Genomic DNA, 14,242 nt, shown 5'->3' with positions numbered 1-14,242 from the left:
GTAAATAATTTGATATTCGGAAAATACCGAATATCAAATGGTACTGATGTCTCATACTAAATCCAAATACCATAATTCTAAAATTTTACTATCGAATATCATATCAAACACTGAGTTACCAAATTACCAAATATTTCGATTCAATTTGATAATTCGATAATTCTATTTTTAATATTTTATGCGAGCCGTACAAATACTCCATTAATTTCCATTTATATGTCATGTGTTTATACCAGACAAATAAATAAATCATCTCAAATAAGACGAATGTGGACCATTATAAGGAAGCATTCTGGATTTACATAGCCTGGATTTACTTTTTATTGGTCCAACTTCTGACAGGTTTATCCTTTTTGCCTTTTCTCCGGATTATCCTTTTTCCAAAGGTTTTTAAGAACTAGGAAAAAGCAAAATTGATAAATCTAGACAAAGGTGAATATATATTTCTAGTAGAATTAAGATGAACCCTTTGGTGAAAATCCTACCTCCACGACAACGTATAGTGCTCTCTCATTTCTCTTACGGTATCGTATCGAACACATTGAGAAATTAAAGAAAGCTGATTATGTCCTGAAAAGTTAAATTCAGAATGACTACATTGCTTTTCATTTCATGTACAAGTCACAACTCAACAAAGATGTCTTTCTACCATGTAAATCTTACAAGATAAATTAGCAAACAAACATAAAACACGAAAATTGCAGAAATGGCTAGGAGGAGATGGTATGCTCGTCCAGCCATGAAATAATATCACCAAAGACTCTAAGTATCATTTCATCTGACTCACCCTCGAGCAAGGCATGACAAGCATCTTCATAAAGGAACAGTTTCTTGTCTGAACTAATTGCCCTCTCATACAGTGCTTTGCTAACGGATGGATCAGTCACTAGATCACTCTTTCCGTGTAAGATTAACAATGGCAGAGATACCTGTAAAGTAATACTATTATCAATATGTAGACAACAATTTGATATATGAATGCAGATTGCATGGAAGTTGGAACTCAGTCATATGCTTATCCTGGCAGTATAGATGAGGCCATAAAACACAGATGTTTCGACTTTTTTACTACTAAAGAAACTCGACTACTGTAGAATCATATACATTTTTATCCCGCAGGGAATAGTAACAGGGACATCAATTTCACTGGTCCAATTCACCTCGACACAGGTACTAATAATCTCCATAGCAAAGGAATTTTACAATCATATACGTTACCAAGAAACTCAACTATGCCTCGATTCCCTATCAGTATAAGGTTGCTCATGAATCCTGTTCTTTTCAATTCAAGTCAGTTTCATTCCAGTACAAACTAATCTAGGTAAATTTCCATTTATATATCGAAAGGAACATCCCTTTTGAAGTCAGAATTGATTTTCCTTGATACCTTGCACAATGAATGAGATGATCCTTCTCTTAGCAAAGACTTCTACAGGACTAAATATATTCATTCAAGAAGGGGTCGAAAAAATGTTGACCATAAATGAGAAGAATGATTCGTACAAAAACAGAAGTGGATTCACATTTATATGCATACGAATTAACAAGAGCTGTAATTAGCACAGTTAAGGACAGTTCTCGGCACTCTTTATCAAGCTAATTGAGGAGAAGTATTTCCTAAACTACAAGAGCAAAAGATGATACACCAGCTAGAAAAAATTACACAGTAAAACAATAAAAAGTTTTTTAATATTAGAAACGACTGGAACCTCTTCAATACAAACACAAGGCAATATATTCCGACTGTGGAGCAACTCCCATAAATGGAAGATATTCACATATAGACCTTTAAACAGTTAACACGGCGATGAATTTTTACACTAATTCAAAGAAAAGTTGAAACACGTGACACACCTTTTCTAGTAGTCTCTCTATCTCTTTTGTGGCATTCAGTAACTCCAGGGCGGTCTGTAAACGGGGTTTATGTTTGTAAGAGATGACATTATAGGCAGTCTGCACACAGAAGAAACAGGTTACATTTTATATGAGAAATGGGCGGGGTGTATCTGCGCAATTAAATATGATGTTCAACCAATCAAGATAGTCCTACTAGAAGCTAATCAACATCACTTAATGCAATTGAGATAGGTAACAGTGACATTCCTGGCACAAGCACTATTAGCCTCTCATATTCTGAAGCTATCACTTTCCTGATCTCCTAAGAACTATTACCTTTTAGAGCTGCTTTATACAGAAAACAAAGTGATACGTACGTGTTCTTTCTTCTTTGCATCTCTGACTGCCAATTCTCCTAAATCCTGTGTTGGAACTAGCTTCTGTGTTGGAAGAAACTTTGCGACGCCAATTAAAATTTGTGTTAGTAACCATGATGGAACCACGTTATCTGCGATCTATATGACAAACCAGTTATCACTCTATATGAATCAGAGGCATCAGTAAGAATAGAGAAGCATTTCCAGAGATATACTTTGCACATAGGTGCAACAAGAACAGCACCGTTCCAAGAATTAGGTTGCTTCTGGTGCACCTTCAAAGCTATTGCTCCACCCATGGATTCCCCAAATAGGAAGCTTGGTAGATTACAGAACTCTGGCTTTTCTGCAACCAACTATTAACTGTCAGATTTTTCTGTACTAGAGTGCCAAGAAGAATAAGAAAATGCTATGACATTCCAAGTCAAGTCGTCATGTTCCGTCTATCTTTGCTTTATGCTAATCGAAATACCAAAATTTACACGGAAAAGTTATTATGTGTGCCTGACCTCTCAGAAGAATCCATTTAATGATGAAGTAGGTTATTGGTTATCCAATTAAGTCATACCTTTAGCTTTTGAGTAATGCTCAACGACGTCATCAACCAGCTTGTCAAAACTTGGTATGTAACCATGAAGACCTTCTGAAAGCCCAAATCCGGGGTAATCCATGGCAATTACTCCATAACCAAAAGATGCTAATTTCCTTGCAATGCCTACAGGTAAGGATAGTCATTACAAATTCCTTATAAAAAAATTAACTTGTCGGAGACTTTAATGCTTTTGCAAGCCACAAACCTTCACCAAAAAAAGTGCATGTATCCCCATAACCATGACAAAAATAGACAACAGCTTTTGGACGTGTCTCTGGAAGCCAACTTTTGGAGAAGATTTCAAGCCCTCGAGAATTAACCTCATAAGACTGTGCCACAGAATGTTGTAAAAATTATACAATGTAAATCACAACAATATTATGGCTATAACATCCAAATGTCAATAACTTAACTTGTACACTAAAATAAACTTTTCTCGCCTTGAGTCATCTTTCCCAAACTATCCCCTTCGTCACTTGCTTTAGAAGTTTAATGAGTATGATTTATATGAATGTCTACATTACTGATAGTATGTTATAAATTTTGGAGCTTATAATCTTATGAACCAAGCATATATATCACCTTCCAATATGAGTACGAAATTCTCTCATAATTCAAAATAGAAGGTTGACAGTTAAATAAGGAAACTAAATCCCAATTCTTCTTATGGAATCCTATCATTCCTATGCTAAATCTCAGTTCATCAAATAAGAAGTGACGCAAATAGCATATACTAAAACTGCAGATCCAATACAAAGTTCTCGTATTTGCTCCATCTGTTTTTGTTTCTATTTATTTATTCTTTTGAGCTATTAAAATCATCTCTCATTTTGAAAAGGAAAAAGTAGAAAGAAGCCATAACTTACTAGACCACAAATACAGAACAAGCTAACAACATTGACAGTTCAGTACGGAAAATCAGGCAATAAGGCGTCAACACTTTTCCAACCACATTAGAAAAAAGGAAATACGAGCATAAGCTTTACCTCCTCCATCTTCAATCCAGCATGTGGCACCTGGTGCAAAGATAGAAGAAGCAATCATTAAAAAAACATAAAAGATCAGTAAGAAATACGTTACTTCCACGTACGATATCACACCCATTTGGAAACACTCAGTCCTCCATTACAATAGACGACAAAGGCAAAATATGTATACAAGTTTCAACTGTGTAAACTTCCAAAGTTATAACAATCTTAACAAAGACAACATAACAAGCTTTCAGTAGAAGGTGCATTTGCAAAGATGACATACATAAAATAATTTTAACCAGATAAATCTTTACTTTACAATAACTTAGAAAGATAGATATTACTGTTATGAATGGTCCTATACTGAATAAACGAGTATCTCCAGTAGATGGAATAGGGTTCTCTTTCAAAAGTAGTTTTGTACCATCGATCTGCTAGAGCTTCAAGAATTTCTAAAGGCTCGGCATATTCAAGTCCAATACGTTGCTAGCTATGACTCCAGCATAAAAAAGAGCACGTTATTCCCAGAGCTATAAAGAGGTTGTTTGTTTCCTACTATTGAGCAAGAACCATTTTATTATATAGTATGATCACACACAAATACTTGAGTCCCTTTGCAGTTTGCACCATAGACCAATACCAATAAAAATCCAAATTTTGAAGCAAAAAGTCTATTTTTATATTAACAATGAGCAATCAAGACAATATACCTTGAATAAGATATGATCAATTGAAAGCTGAATATGTTTAAATGCCTCTCTAGCACAACGCCTGGCGTCTACGTTGTCCATATCTGCATCTAACATCTTCTGTAATTCATCACTAATACCTGGAAATTTCACCCGATTCCCCATTACAGAACCCTCTTGAACCTCACTGAAATATTAATGGACCTTTCGTTTCCCAGAAATAAAAACAAAAAAAGCTCTAGGCAGAAAGAAACTGAAAAAGGTCTAGGAATTTAATGCACATAGGATCTGATGATGAGTAGTCAATTGAAACACAAGGTATGATGTAACACTTCTCTAGAAGGTGTAAAATTTAGAAGAAAAAAAGAAAAGTATTTGGGATTATACAACTTTGACGAGAAAATTTAATAGATCAGAATTGAAATGTTGATTAGTGACCAAATTTTACAAGTGATGGCTCGCTCTTCAGGTTGGCGGAGGAATATGGATATGACTTGGCCTAATATAGGATGGATTAATTTAATGACTATGGTAATATTTAATTCAGAATGAGAAATGGATGGTGTTTTTTTTCTTCTTACATAGTCAAAATTTAAATAGCAAATATTAAAATATCATAATTAATCTGAAATCCATAATAACAATTCATTATCAATAATAACTACACTCAATTTCAATTAAGTTAGGATGACTTTATTAATCATCATCACTTACAAGTAGAAGAAATGGATTAATGTTATCGTAATAAACAAAAAAGGGATATGAGTTACTCCCTTAATTATGAATTGACACACTTATTAAGAAAATAATGATTGACATAATGAGTTTAGTATTTTACCACTATTAATTATTAAGTGGATGAATTAAAATTTTAAAAGCTCTACGTTTTTCAAAATTAATTAATTGAGGATATATTATATAATTTTTTTTCTTTTTTGATTTGTCAAAATTGACAAGTAATTAGGGACAAGTAAAAAAGAAAAAATTGGACAAATAATTAGGAACAGAGGACAAAGAGTGTAATAAATTAAGAGTTAATTAAATTGTAGGGACAAGTAATTAGAAACAGAGGGAGTAATTGACATGGTGAGTTTATCAGTTTGCTCCTATTAATTGATGGAATTTCAAAATTAATTTACTCAAGTTCTACTTTTTCAAAAATATTAACTCTGTCAATAAATTGAGATATAGTAATAGATAAAAAAAAATTGTCTTTTTTTAATTTGTCGAAAAATGATAAGTAAAGTAAAAAGTCCAAAATAGACAAGTAAAAAGGGATGGAGAAATTGATGAGGATAATTTTTTTTCCTAAGCAGATTTAGCCAAAATTTTGTTTATGGAGAATTGTTTATGTTTCTCAGAGCCGTGGCCCGTTGTTTCCCGATTGAATCGGTTTCCCGGCCGATTAATTTCTGATTCTGACGATCAATTGTGGCACTAATCTTATGATTCAAGTTGCTTGTCCCAAATCTCATCGAGTAAATTGCAACTCGAAATGAGTTTTAAAGCTTCCGTTCAGGTGATTTCTCTTTCTCTCCGTCAATTTTTATTGCAGAGCATTAAACAGTGAATTAACCTTCTGTATTTAATTTGGGGTTTTAATGGAGGAACGGTAATCAAGCTGAGACCCTGAATTCAAAAGTCCGTGCATAAGTATTTTGGATCTCATTCTCAAACAGGTACTACTACTACTACTTTATATTTCTGGGCTGAGCAAATTGCATTTTAAGATTTAAAAATCTTTGTTTGTTGCTTTCTTCTCTTTACCTCAATAGGAATTGAGGGTTTTGGTAGGGTTTGGAACCTCTGCTAGGTTAGATGAGAATTACAACAACATTTACCTAGTGTACGTAATGGATCTAGGGAGAATAGAGTGCGTATCAGATCTTATCACCTATTTCATAGAGATACAGAGGTTATGTTAGTTTGATACACCCATGGAAATCTACATTATCATCTGCTAAAGGTTGTTAATTTCAAGCTAGATGCAATCTTACATGCTCAAAAATAGTATATATATATATCAGAGATCTCAATGATGTATGGATTTAGCGAGAACAACACTACTGCTAAAGATCATTTAAATTTGAGAGGCATATGTGTGCGTGGATTTACGAGCTAATAAGGTCATGAATCTAGTCTAAGAAAGTTAGCATCCTCAAGGTAGTTGATCAGTGAAATGCTGCAAATTGCCTACTGTGGTTTTTGCAAATAGCTTTGATGCTTAAGTTAATGGATATAAGTCGTAAATACTAACAATATAAAGATTTTTTAAACAATCAATGTAGTTAACCTATTATAGTAGATTAGGGTAAACATCAATATGTGGAGTACTGGAGTAAATCTGGGTAAATCATAGGAAAATTGAAAAATAGTAGTTATTGATGTGTAAATCACAGGATATAAAAAAACCCTACGCCTTGTATCTTCAATATATAGGTATTCAGCCATTTGTTGTCATTACCTTAAATGTTTATAACAGTCTTCTTCATATCAAACTTCATCAATGTAGGACTACCAGAGAACTTGAGTGTATATATAGATCACCTGTTTACTTACCAACTGTCCTACTTACCTTTTCTGTCCTTTCTACACCGATCCTGCCGGTGTTTTTATTTCGTACCACTGCTTCAAATGTACGCTTCTGTGACATAATGAAAATTTAAAGAGATTTAACTTATATCCAATGACTGTGTAAATTGTAATGAATTGCACTGATGGTGTAAATTTCTTTTTCATTATTCATGTTTGTATGTGGTTTAATTAACAGGATGTTATAGCTGAACTGTATATTTTGAAAAACAATTAACCTGTTTATCATCATCAACAATTAAAGCAAATTGTGGTTGCTATGGCTTGAATTTTCCTTAATGAACTGTAAATAACAGGAACTTTATCAGTTGAATGATCATTTGACTATAAAAACATGTCCAATAAGGGAAATGTTTACTAGAAAAAGAAAAAAGAAGACAAATTTTCTTTGACATTAATTAGCAATAAAGGGAAGATTTTGAATTTTCTTGTGTATTTTTTATGCATCTTAAGCAATTTTTTTATGTAACGGGCTGGGTTGATAGTTGATCAATTTTGTTTATTGCCTTCTGTAAATGCACCGGAATGGGTTTTCATAATTTTTGACAATTTGAAACTATGTAAGATGGTACAAAATGGATTCTTCTCCATCCATCTGCTTAGGGTTTTTGTATCCATCTTCGCGGAGATCTTCACCTAGTAAGGCCTTTGCAGTACTAGATATCTTAGTTAATTTCATTAATTTGCCCAATTACCCGATAGGTTTCTCTTCGTGATTTAGGTTTCTTTTCTCTAAATCAATAAAGACAGCCCTAAATATCTTAGTTAAGTTTCATTAATTTGCCCAATTAGCAGATTTTTTCTTCTTCGTGATTTAGGTTCCTTTTCTCTAAATTAATGGAAGAAAGGAGACATAACTTAATTCTGTCGAAAAATCGGAAGCTAAGTGCTTTTCCAGGGATGTCCGTGACCAAAAAAGAAATGACCCCAGAAAAAAGAAAATAGGGTTCTTAGTGCTTATTCCCAGATTCGACTATTTCTAAAAGAGTTGATCAACATTCCTTAAATAAAATTTTGCTTTCATAAACTTTCCTTAAATTTAGTTTCATTGTGAAAAAAACTCTTCTAATTAATGTTCAAACAGTCACAATTATATTATAAAAACTAGCAGTTTATAATCTCCTAGAACTGTTTCATTTCAGTAGGAAAAAAATCAAAAAGGCTGACGCCATGCACCCATGCCAATAGAGAACCACCAAACTGAACTACTTGCTACTTCATTCTCAATTACAAACTATAATTATCTCATAACTTTTATGTTATGTATAAAAAAAACTGACACACTTTAAATACTCTAGAACCTTCATTCAAGGCACATGTATAGTGCATGTAAAATCTTTAACCTCTAAATTAACAAAACACCAAAAAAACAAAAAAACAAAAAAAGTAACCTTTCACATGTAAAGTTCATCAGGTGCCAAAAAAAGTGGTTTTTTTTTTTGTTTGCATTTACGTTACAAGTTTCTATACCAATTACCATGCACTGGTTTCCCTTCAGACAAATTTTAATGACCTGTTTGAAGAAAAATTGAACTCTTTTTCTTCGTCTAATTATTAAACTACCCAATATTTTTAGGATTTAACTTATATACACTGATATTATAAATATAAAATAAAGCAACATACATTAACAATCTCTTAAATTTCTCAGATGTAAACACTATTGAACTATGCCTTATTCCAATCTTAATCATCTAAACTAGCTTACTGTTTAATTAATAGTAGTAGCAGTACTATACTATAGACAACACTTCATTAAATTTAATGCATGATACTTGATTATTGTAACGGTTACATGTTATCACATTTTTAATACCGTGGGAGAGAAAACTACCTTGCTAATAGTGTGTGCATATAATCCAAAACACCAACGTTGCTTCCTCACTATATATACACTTACTTCCCTCAATTTTAAGCACAAAACAATCTTCTTTTTTTCTTCATTTGCTTTGCTTTCTCCGTTTTCTTCTTCTCTCTATTTTTATGGGGTCTGTTATTAAGGAGGGTGGTGTTGAGGAGGTGAGAGTAGAAATAGAAAATGCTGAGGAAATGAAGGAAAGATTGGAAAAAAGTACTTCAGTTGGAAATTCGAAAGAGGAAATTCCACCATTGGATATCAAGGATTACGAGGAGCTCGGATTGATAATCGATTTGGGTGAACTAGGGGATACTAGTTACGAAAATGCTGGTATAGATTTTAATTCTATGTTTTCTGACTTTTTTCCTGAAGATGAAGAGAAGTTAATGGAAACTACTCCTTATGTTGATCCTGTAGGGGTTCTGTCTTCAACTATTCCATCATTAATGGAATTAGAAAAATGGATGGAAATTCCTCCTCCAGAAGAGTTCAAATTTGGAGGGGAGGGATCATCATTCACTACTCAAGCTAGCTGGGACTTCGAGCTCATGGAGTGGATATGGGAACCTTACACTTATGATGAGTACTTCCGTTTCTATCATCAAGGATAAAATCTTTCAGCTTGTAGATTTATGTATGTTTGTTTTTATTTTTTTTCTGTTAGAGTCCTTGGTCTTGGACAATCCTCATGTCATGAGTTAGGTCCAAAAGTAGATTTATTTTTATCACTGTCTATCAATTTCTTTTTTCCGTGTATGTTATGATGTACAACTTAAAATAAAATAAATAAGTAGCTTAATTTGTGACAATGAAAATTGTCCATTAGTCCTACGTCTCAAGTTTTTTGTCCCAAACATCGTTGAGTAGATTGTAACTCTATATGGGTTATGAAGATAGAGAAACAACAAAAAAAAAGTAAAGCATGAATAGGAAAGATCAATGAATTAAATTAGGGTGTTTAATTAACGTTTGTGCAACAATTGTGCCAAAAAGAATTATATAGATATTTAAAAATAGTGTTTAATTAACTTTTATGCACCGATAATGTCAAAAAAATTGTTACATTTACTTTATAATGGTGCATAATTAGCTTTTGCGAAAAAAAGTCTTCTAATTAATTAATGTTTAAACAATCACAATTATATTACAAAAAAACGCACAAATAATTCTACATTAGCATTTTCATTGCCACACTATGAGTTTATCTCCTTATACTGTTTTAGAGAAGTAAAATAAAAAAGACTGACGTCATGTCAATAGAGAACCACCAAACTGAACTACTTTCAACTTCATCCTCAAATGCAAACAAACTAAAATAACCTCTTAACTTGTATGTTAAGTATAAAACAAAATCGACACACATTTTTAGTACTCTAGAACCTTCATTCAAGATATATATATTGTGCATGCAGAATCTTTAACCTTTGAATTAGCTATTTGAAAGCAATGTTTAATTAACTTTCGTGCAATAATCGTGTCAAAAAAATTAATATAGCTTTTCAAAAACAGTGTTTAATTAATTTTTGTGCAACAATCGTGTCAAAGAAAATTATGTAGCTGTTTCAAAATTATTTTTAATTAACTTTTGTGCATTAATAGTGTAAAAAAATTTGTATATTTATATTGAAACGGTGCATAACTAACTTGTGTACACACCAATAGTGTCGAAAAATTTATAAACTTACCTAAAAGCGGTGCGTAGTTAACTTTTGTGCACCAACAATGTGAAAACAGGCCTTTTTATCCTTTTCTACTCTTAAGGGTTACATGTTTAAATACTGTGTGCTATTTTCCGATCCGATAAACTAAATGATCTTTTTATCCTTTTCGAAAAAATAAGGCGCTCGCTGAAATCATTACTTGGCAAATGTTAAGGTCTAGATGCAAAAACAGATTTGAAGGTTCCTTTAATAAAATTGCTTTCATAAACTTCACTTGAATTTATTTTTCTCAAATATAAACAAACTTAATTATCTCTTAACCTTCATCCTCAAATACAAACAAATTGTAATTATCTCTTAACCTTCATTCTCAAATACAAACAAATTATAATTATCTCTTAGCCTTCATCCTCAAATACAAAGAAACTGTAATTATCTCTTAACTTATATGCTAAGTATAAAACAAAACTGACACACATTTTTAGTACTCTAGAACCTTCATTCAGGACACATTAATTGTGCATGCAGAATCTTTAACCTCTAAATTAGCTATTTAGGCAGTGTTTAATTAACTTTAGTGCAACAATTGTTTAAAAAAATAATGAAACTATTTGAAATCAATGTTTAAATAACTTTTGTGTAAAAAAAATTATATAGCTATTTGAAAGGTGAAAGTAGAGATTGATAATGTTGAGGAGGAAATGAAGAGAAAATTGGAAAATAAACTATAATTATCTCTTAAATTGTAAGTTAAGTATAAAACAAAATTGACACACTTTTAGTACTCTAGAACCTTCACCGAGGACACATGTATTGTACGTACAGAATCTTTAACCTTTAAATTAGCAAAACACCAAAAAAATAATAATAAATTTTTTTCACACAGTAAAGTTCATCAAGGTGCCAAAAAAAGTGGTTGGTATTTTTTGTTTTCATTTTCTCATCTTGGCGTTACAAGATTCAATACCCATTTTTAATACATTAGGAAAAAGAACAACCTTGTTAATAGTGTGTGATTATGTGCTTAGTAATGTATGCAGGCATATAATCCAAAAATACTTAGGGTGTGTTTGGTATGAAGGAAAATGTTTTCCATGGAAAATGTTTTCCTAGAAAATGTTTTCCTGGAAAACAAGTTGATTTTTGACTTATTTTCTCATGTTTGGTTGGTGAGTAGAAAATATTTTCCGGAAAAGATTTTTAGTGTTTGATTTATGAATGAAAAATATTTTTGAGTAATATCTTTTATTTTTACTAGAGTAGAAAATAATTTTTGAAATTGAAAATAGTTTTTAAAAATAAACTTAAATTTTTTTTGGGGGGTGGGGTGGTAGGGAGTGGGTGAAAGGGGGGGTAGAGGGTAGGGGTGAAAAATTGAAATTTTGAAGTTGAAAATATTTTTGAAAAACAAACTTAAAATTATTTTTTGGGGGTGGGGGGGGGGCTGGTAGGGGGGTGGGTGGGTGGGGTCGAGGGTAGGGGTGAAAAAATGAAAATTTGAAATTGAAAATATTTTTTAAAAACAAACTTAAAATTTTTTATTTTTTTTTGGGAAGGGGGGGTGGGGGGCTGGTAGGGGGTGGGGGGGCTGGTTAGGAGGTGGGTGGGGGGGGGTCAAGGGTAGGATGGAAAAATGAAATTTTGAAGTTGAGAATATTTTTTAAAAACAAACTTAATTTTTTTTTTGGGGGGGGGGGTTAGGGGTGGGTGGGTGGGGGCTGGGTAGGATGTGGGTGGGGGGTCTAGGGTAGGGTGAAAAAATGAAATTTGAATTTGTAAATATTTTTTAAAAACAAACTCAATTTTTCTTTGGGGGTGGGGGTGGGTGATCGAGGATCGGGATGAAAATATAAAAAATTGAAGTTGAAAATATTTTTTAAGAACAAACTTAAATTTTTTTTCTTTTTGAAGGGGGTTGGGGGCTGATAGGGGGGTTGATGTGGGGGGGGAGGCGAGGGTAGTGGGTGGGGGGTAAAAAAATAAAAAAATGAAACTAGAAATATATTTTAAAAACAATTTTAAATATTTTTTTGGGAAGGGGTGGGGTAAAAAAATTGAATTTAAAAACAAGCTTTAAAATTTTATTTTATTTTTTTTCGGGGGGGGGGGGGGGGGAGGGGGATTGGTTGGGGGGTTGTTTGAGGGTAGGGACAAAATAAATTAATTTTTTCAAAAAAAAATAATTGTAATTTGAAGTTGGAAGAGACTTTTGGAAAATGTTTTCCTTAAGTTTAGAAGGGAAGTCATTTTCCTTAAATTTGAGGAAAATGAGTTGATTTGAAAAACATTTTCCAAAACATTTAGCCCAACCAAACATGAGAAAATTGGAAAACATTTTCCGGAAAATGTTTTCCTTCATACCAAACACACCCTAAGTCGCTTCCCTCACTATTTATAGACTCACTTCACCACTCAATTGAAGCACAAAACAATCTTTTCTTTTTCTTCCTTTGCTTTGTTTTCTCCATTTTTTTCTTCTACTCTCTGTAAAATAAAATAAAAAAGACTGACGTAATGTTAATAGAGAACCACAAAACTGAACTACTTTCAACTTCATCCTCAAATATAAACAATCTGTAATAATCTCTTAACTTGTATGTTAAGTATAATTAAAACAAAACTTTCACACATTTTTAGTACTCTAGAACCTTCATTCAAGACACATTTATTGAGCATGTAGGATTTTAACCTCTAAATTAGTTATTTAAAAGCAATATTAAATTAACTTTTGTGCAATAATTATGTCAAAAAAATAATGTAGCTATTTAAAAGCAGTGTTTAATTAAGTTTTGTGCAACAATCGTGTTAATAATTATATAGTTATTTAAAAGGTGAAAGTGGAGATTGAAAATATTGAAGAGGAAATTGGAAAAAAGTACTTTAGTTGGAAACTCGAAAGAGGAAATTTTGCAATTGAATATAAAGAATTACGAAGAACTTGAATTTATAAACGATTTGGACGAACTAGGGGATACTAGTTATGAAAATGTTGGTATGAATTTTAATTTTATGTTTTTTTTTTACTTTTTTCCTGAAGATGAAGAGAAGTTAATTGAATCACTCTTTCAGGTGTATTGTGCATGCAGAATCATTAACCTCTATATTAGCAAAACACCAAAAAATAAAAAGCAAACTTTCACATTGTAAAGTTCATTCAGGTGGAAAAAAAGTGGTTGATATTTTTTGTTTGCATTTTCTCATCTTAGCGTTACAAGATTCAATTTCAATTACCATGAGATGGTTTCCCTTCAGACAAATTTAATGACCTCATGTTCAGAAAATGCAGGTTGCGGAGATGAGGATGTTGAGATGGATGTGTGGACATACTAGGAGTGATAGGATTAGGAATGAAGTTATCCGGGAGAAGGTGGGAGTGGCCTCTGTGGTGGACAAGTTGAGGGAAGCGAGACTGAGATGGTTTGGTCATGTGAAGAGACGGGGCGCAGACGCCCCAGTGAGGAGGTGTGAGGGGCTGGTTGTAGAGGGTACGCGGAGGGGTAGAGGTAGGCCTAAGAAGTATTGGGGAGAGGTGATTAGACAGGACTTGGCTCAGCTTCATATTACCGAAGACATGACTCTAGATAGGAAGGAGTGGAGGTCTCGTATTAAGGTTGAAGGTTAGTAGGATTAGCGTGTTGTCTCTCCTTGCAAGGGTAGGGGTTGTTA

At 32.8% G+C, this 14,242-nt stretch overlaps 1 protein-coding gene across 1 annotated transcript; it reads right to left on the bottom strand.

Moving 5' to 3' along the window:
• Positions 1-663: 663 nt before the first annotated feature.
• On the bottom strand, positions 664-4,637 carry LOC125822354 (caffeoylshikimate esterase-like). Its single transcript, XM_049501750.1, has 8 exons — positions 4,487-4,637; positions 3,792-3,821; positions 3,011-3,134; positions 2,782-2,928; positions 2,429-2,559; positions 2,214-2,351; positions 1,855-1,953; positions 664-929 (listed from the first exon to the last, which is right to left on the bottom strand). The coding sequence occupies exons 1-8, from the start codon at positions 4,628-4,630 to the stop codon at positions 711-713; spliced, it is 1,032 nt and encodes a 343-aa protein (XP_049357707.1). The 5' UTR covers positions 4,631-4,637; the 3' UTR covers positions 664-710.
• Positions 4,638-14,242: the final 9,605 nt, after the last annotated feature.

Source organism: Solanum verrucosum, unplaced genomic scaffold (genome assembly GCF_900185275.1).
Source record: "Solanum verrucosum unplaced genomic scaffold, falcon-dt-bn FXZP01000103.1, whole genome shotgun sequence".
Taxonomy (NCBI): domain Eukaryota; kingdom Viridiplantae; phylum Streptophyta; class Magnoliopsida; order Solanales; family Solanaceae; genus Solanum; species Solanum verrucosum.
The sequence above is the reverse complement of the archived record's forward strand: the minus strand, read 5'-3'. Positions and strand labels throughout refer to the sequence as shown.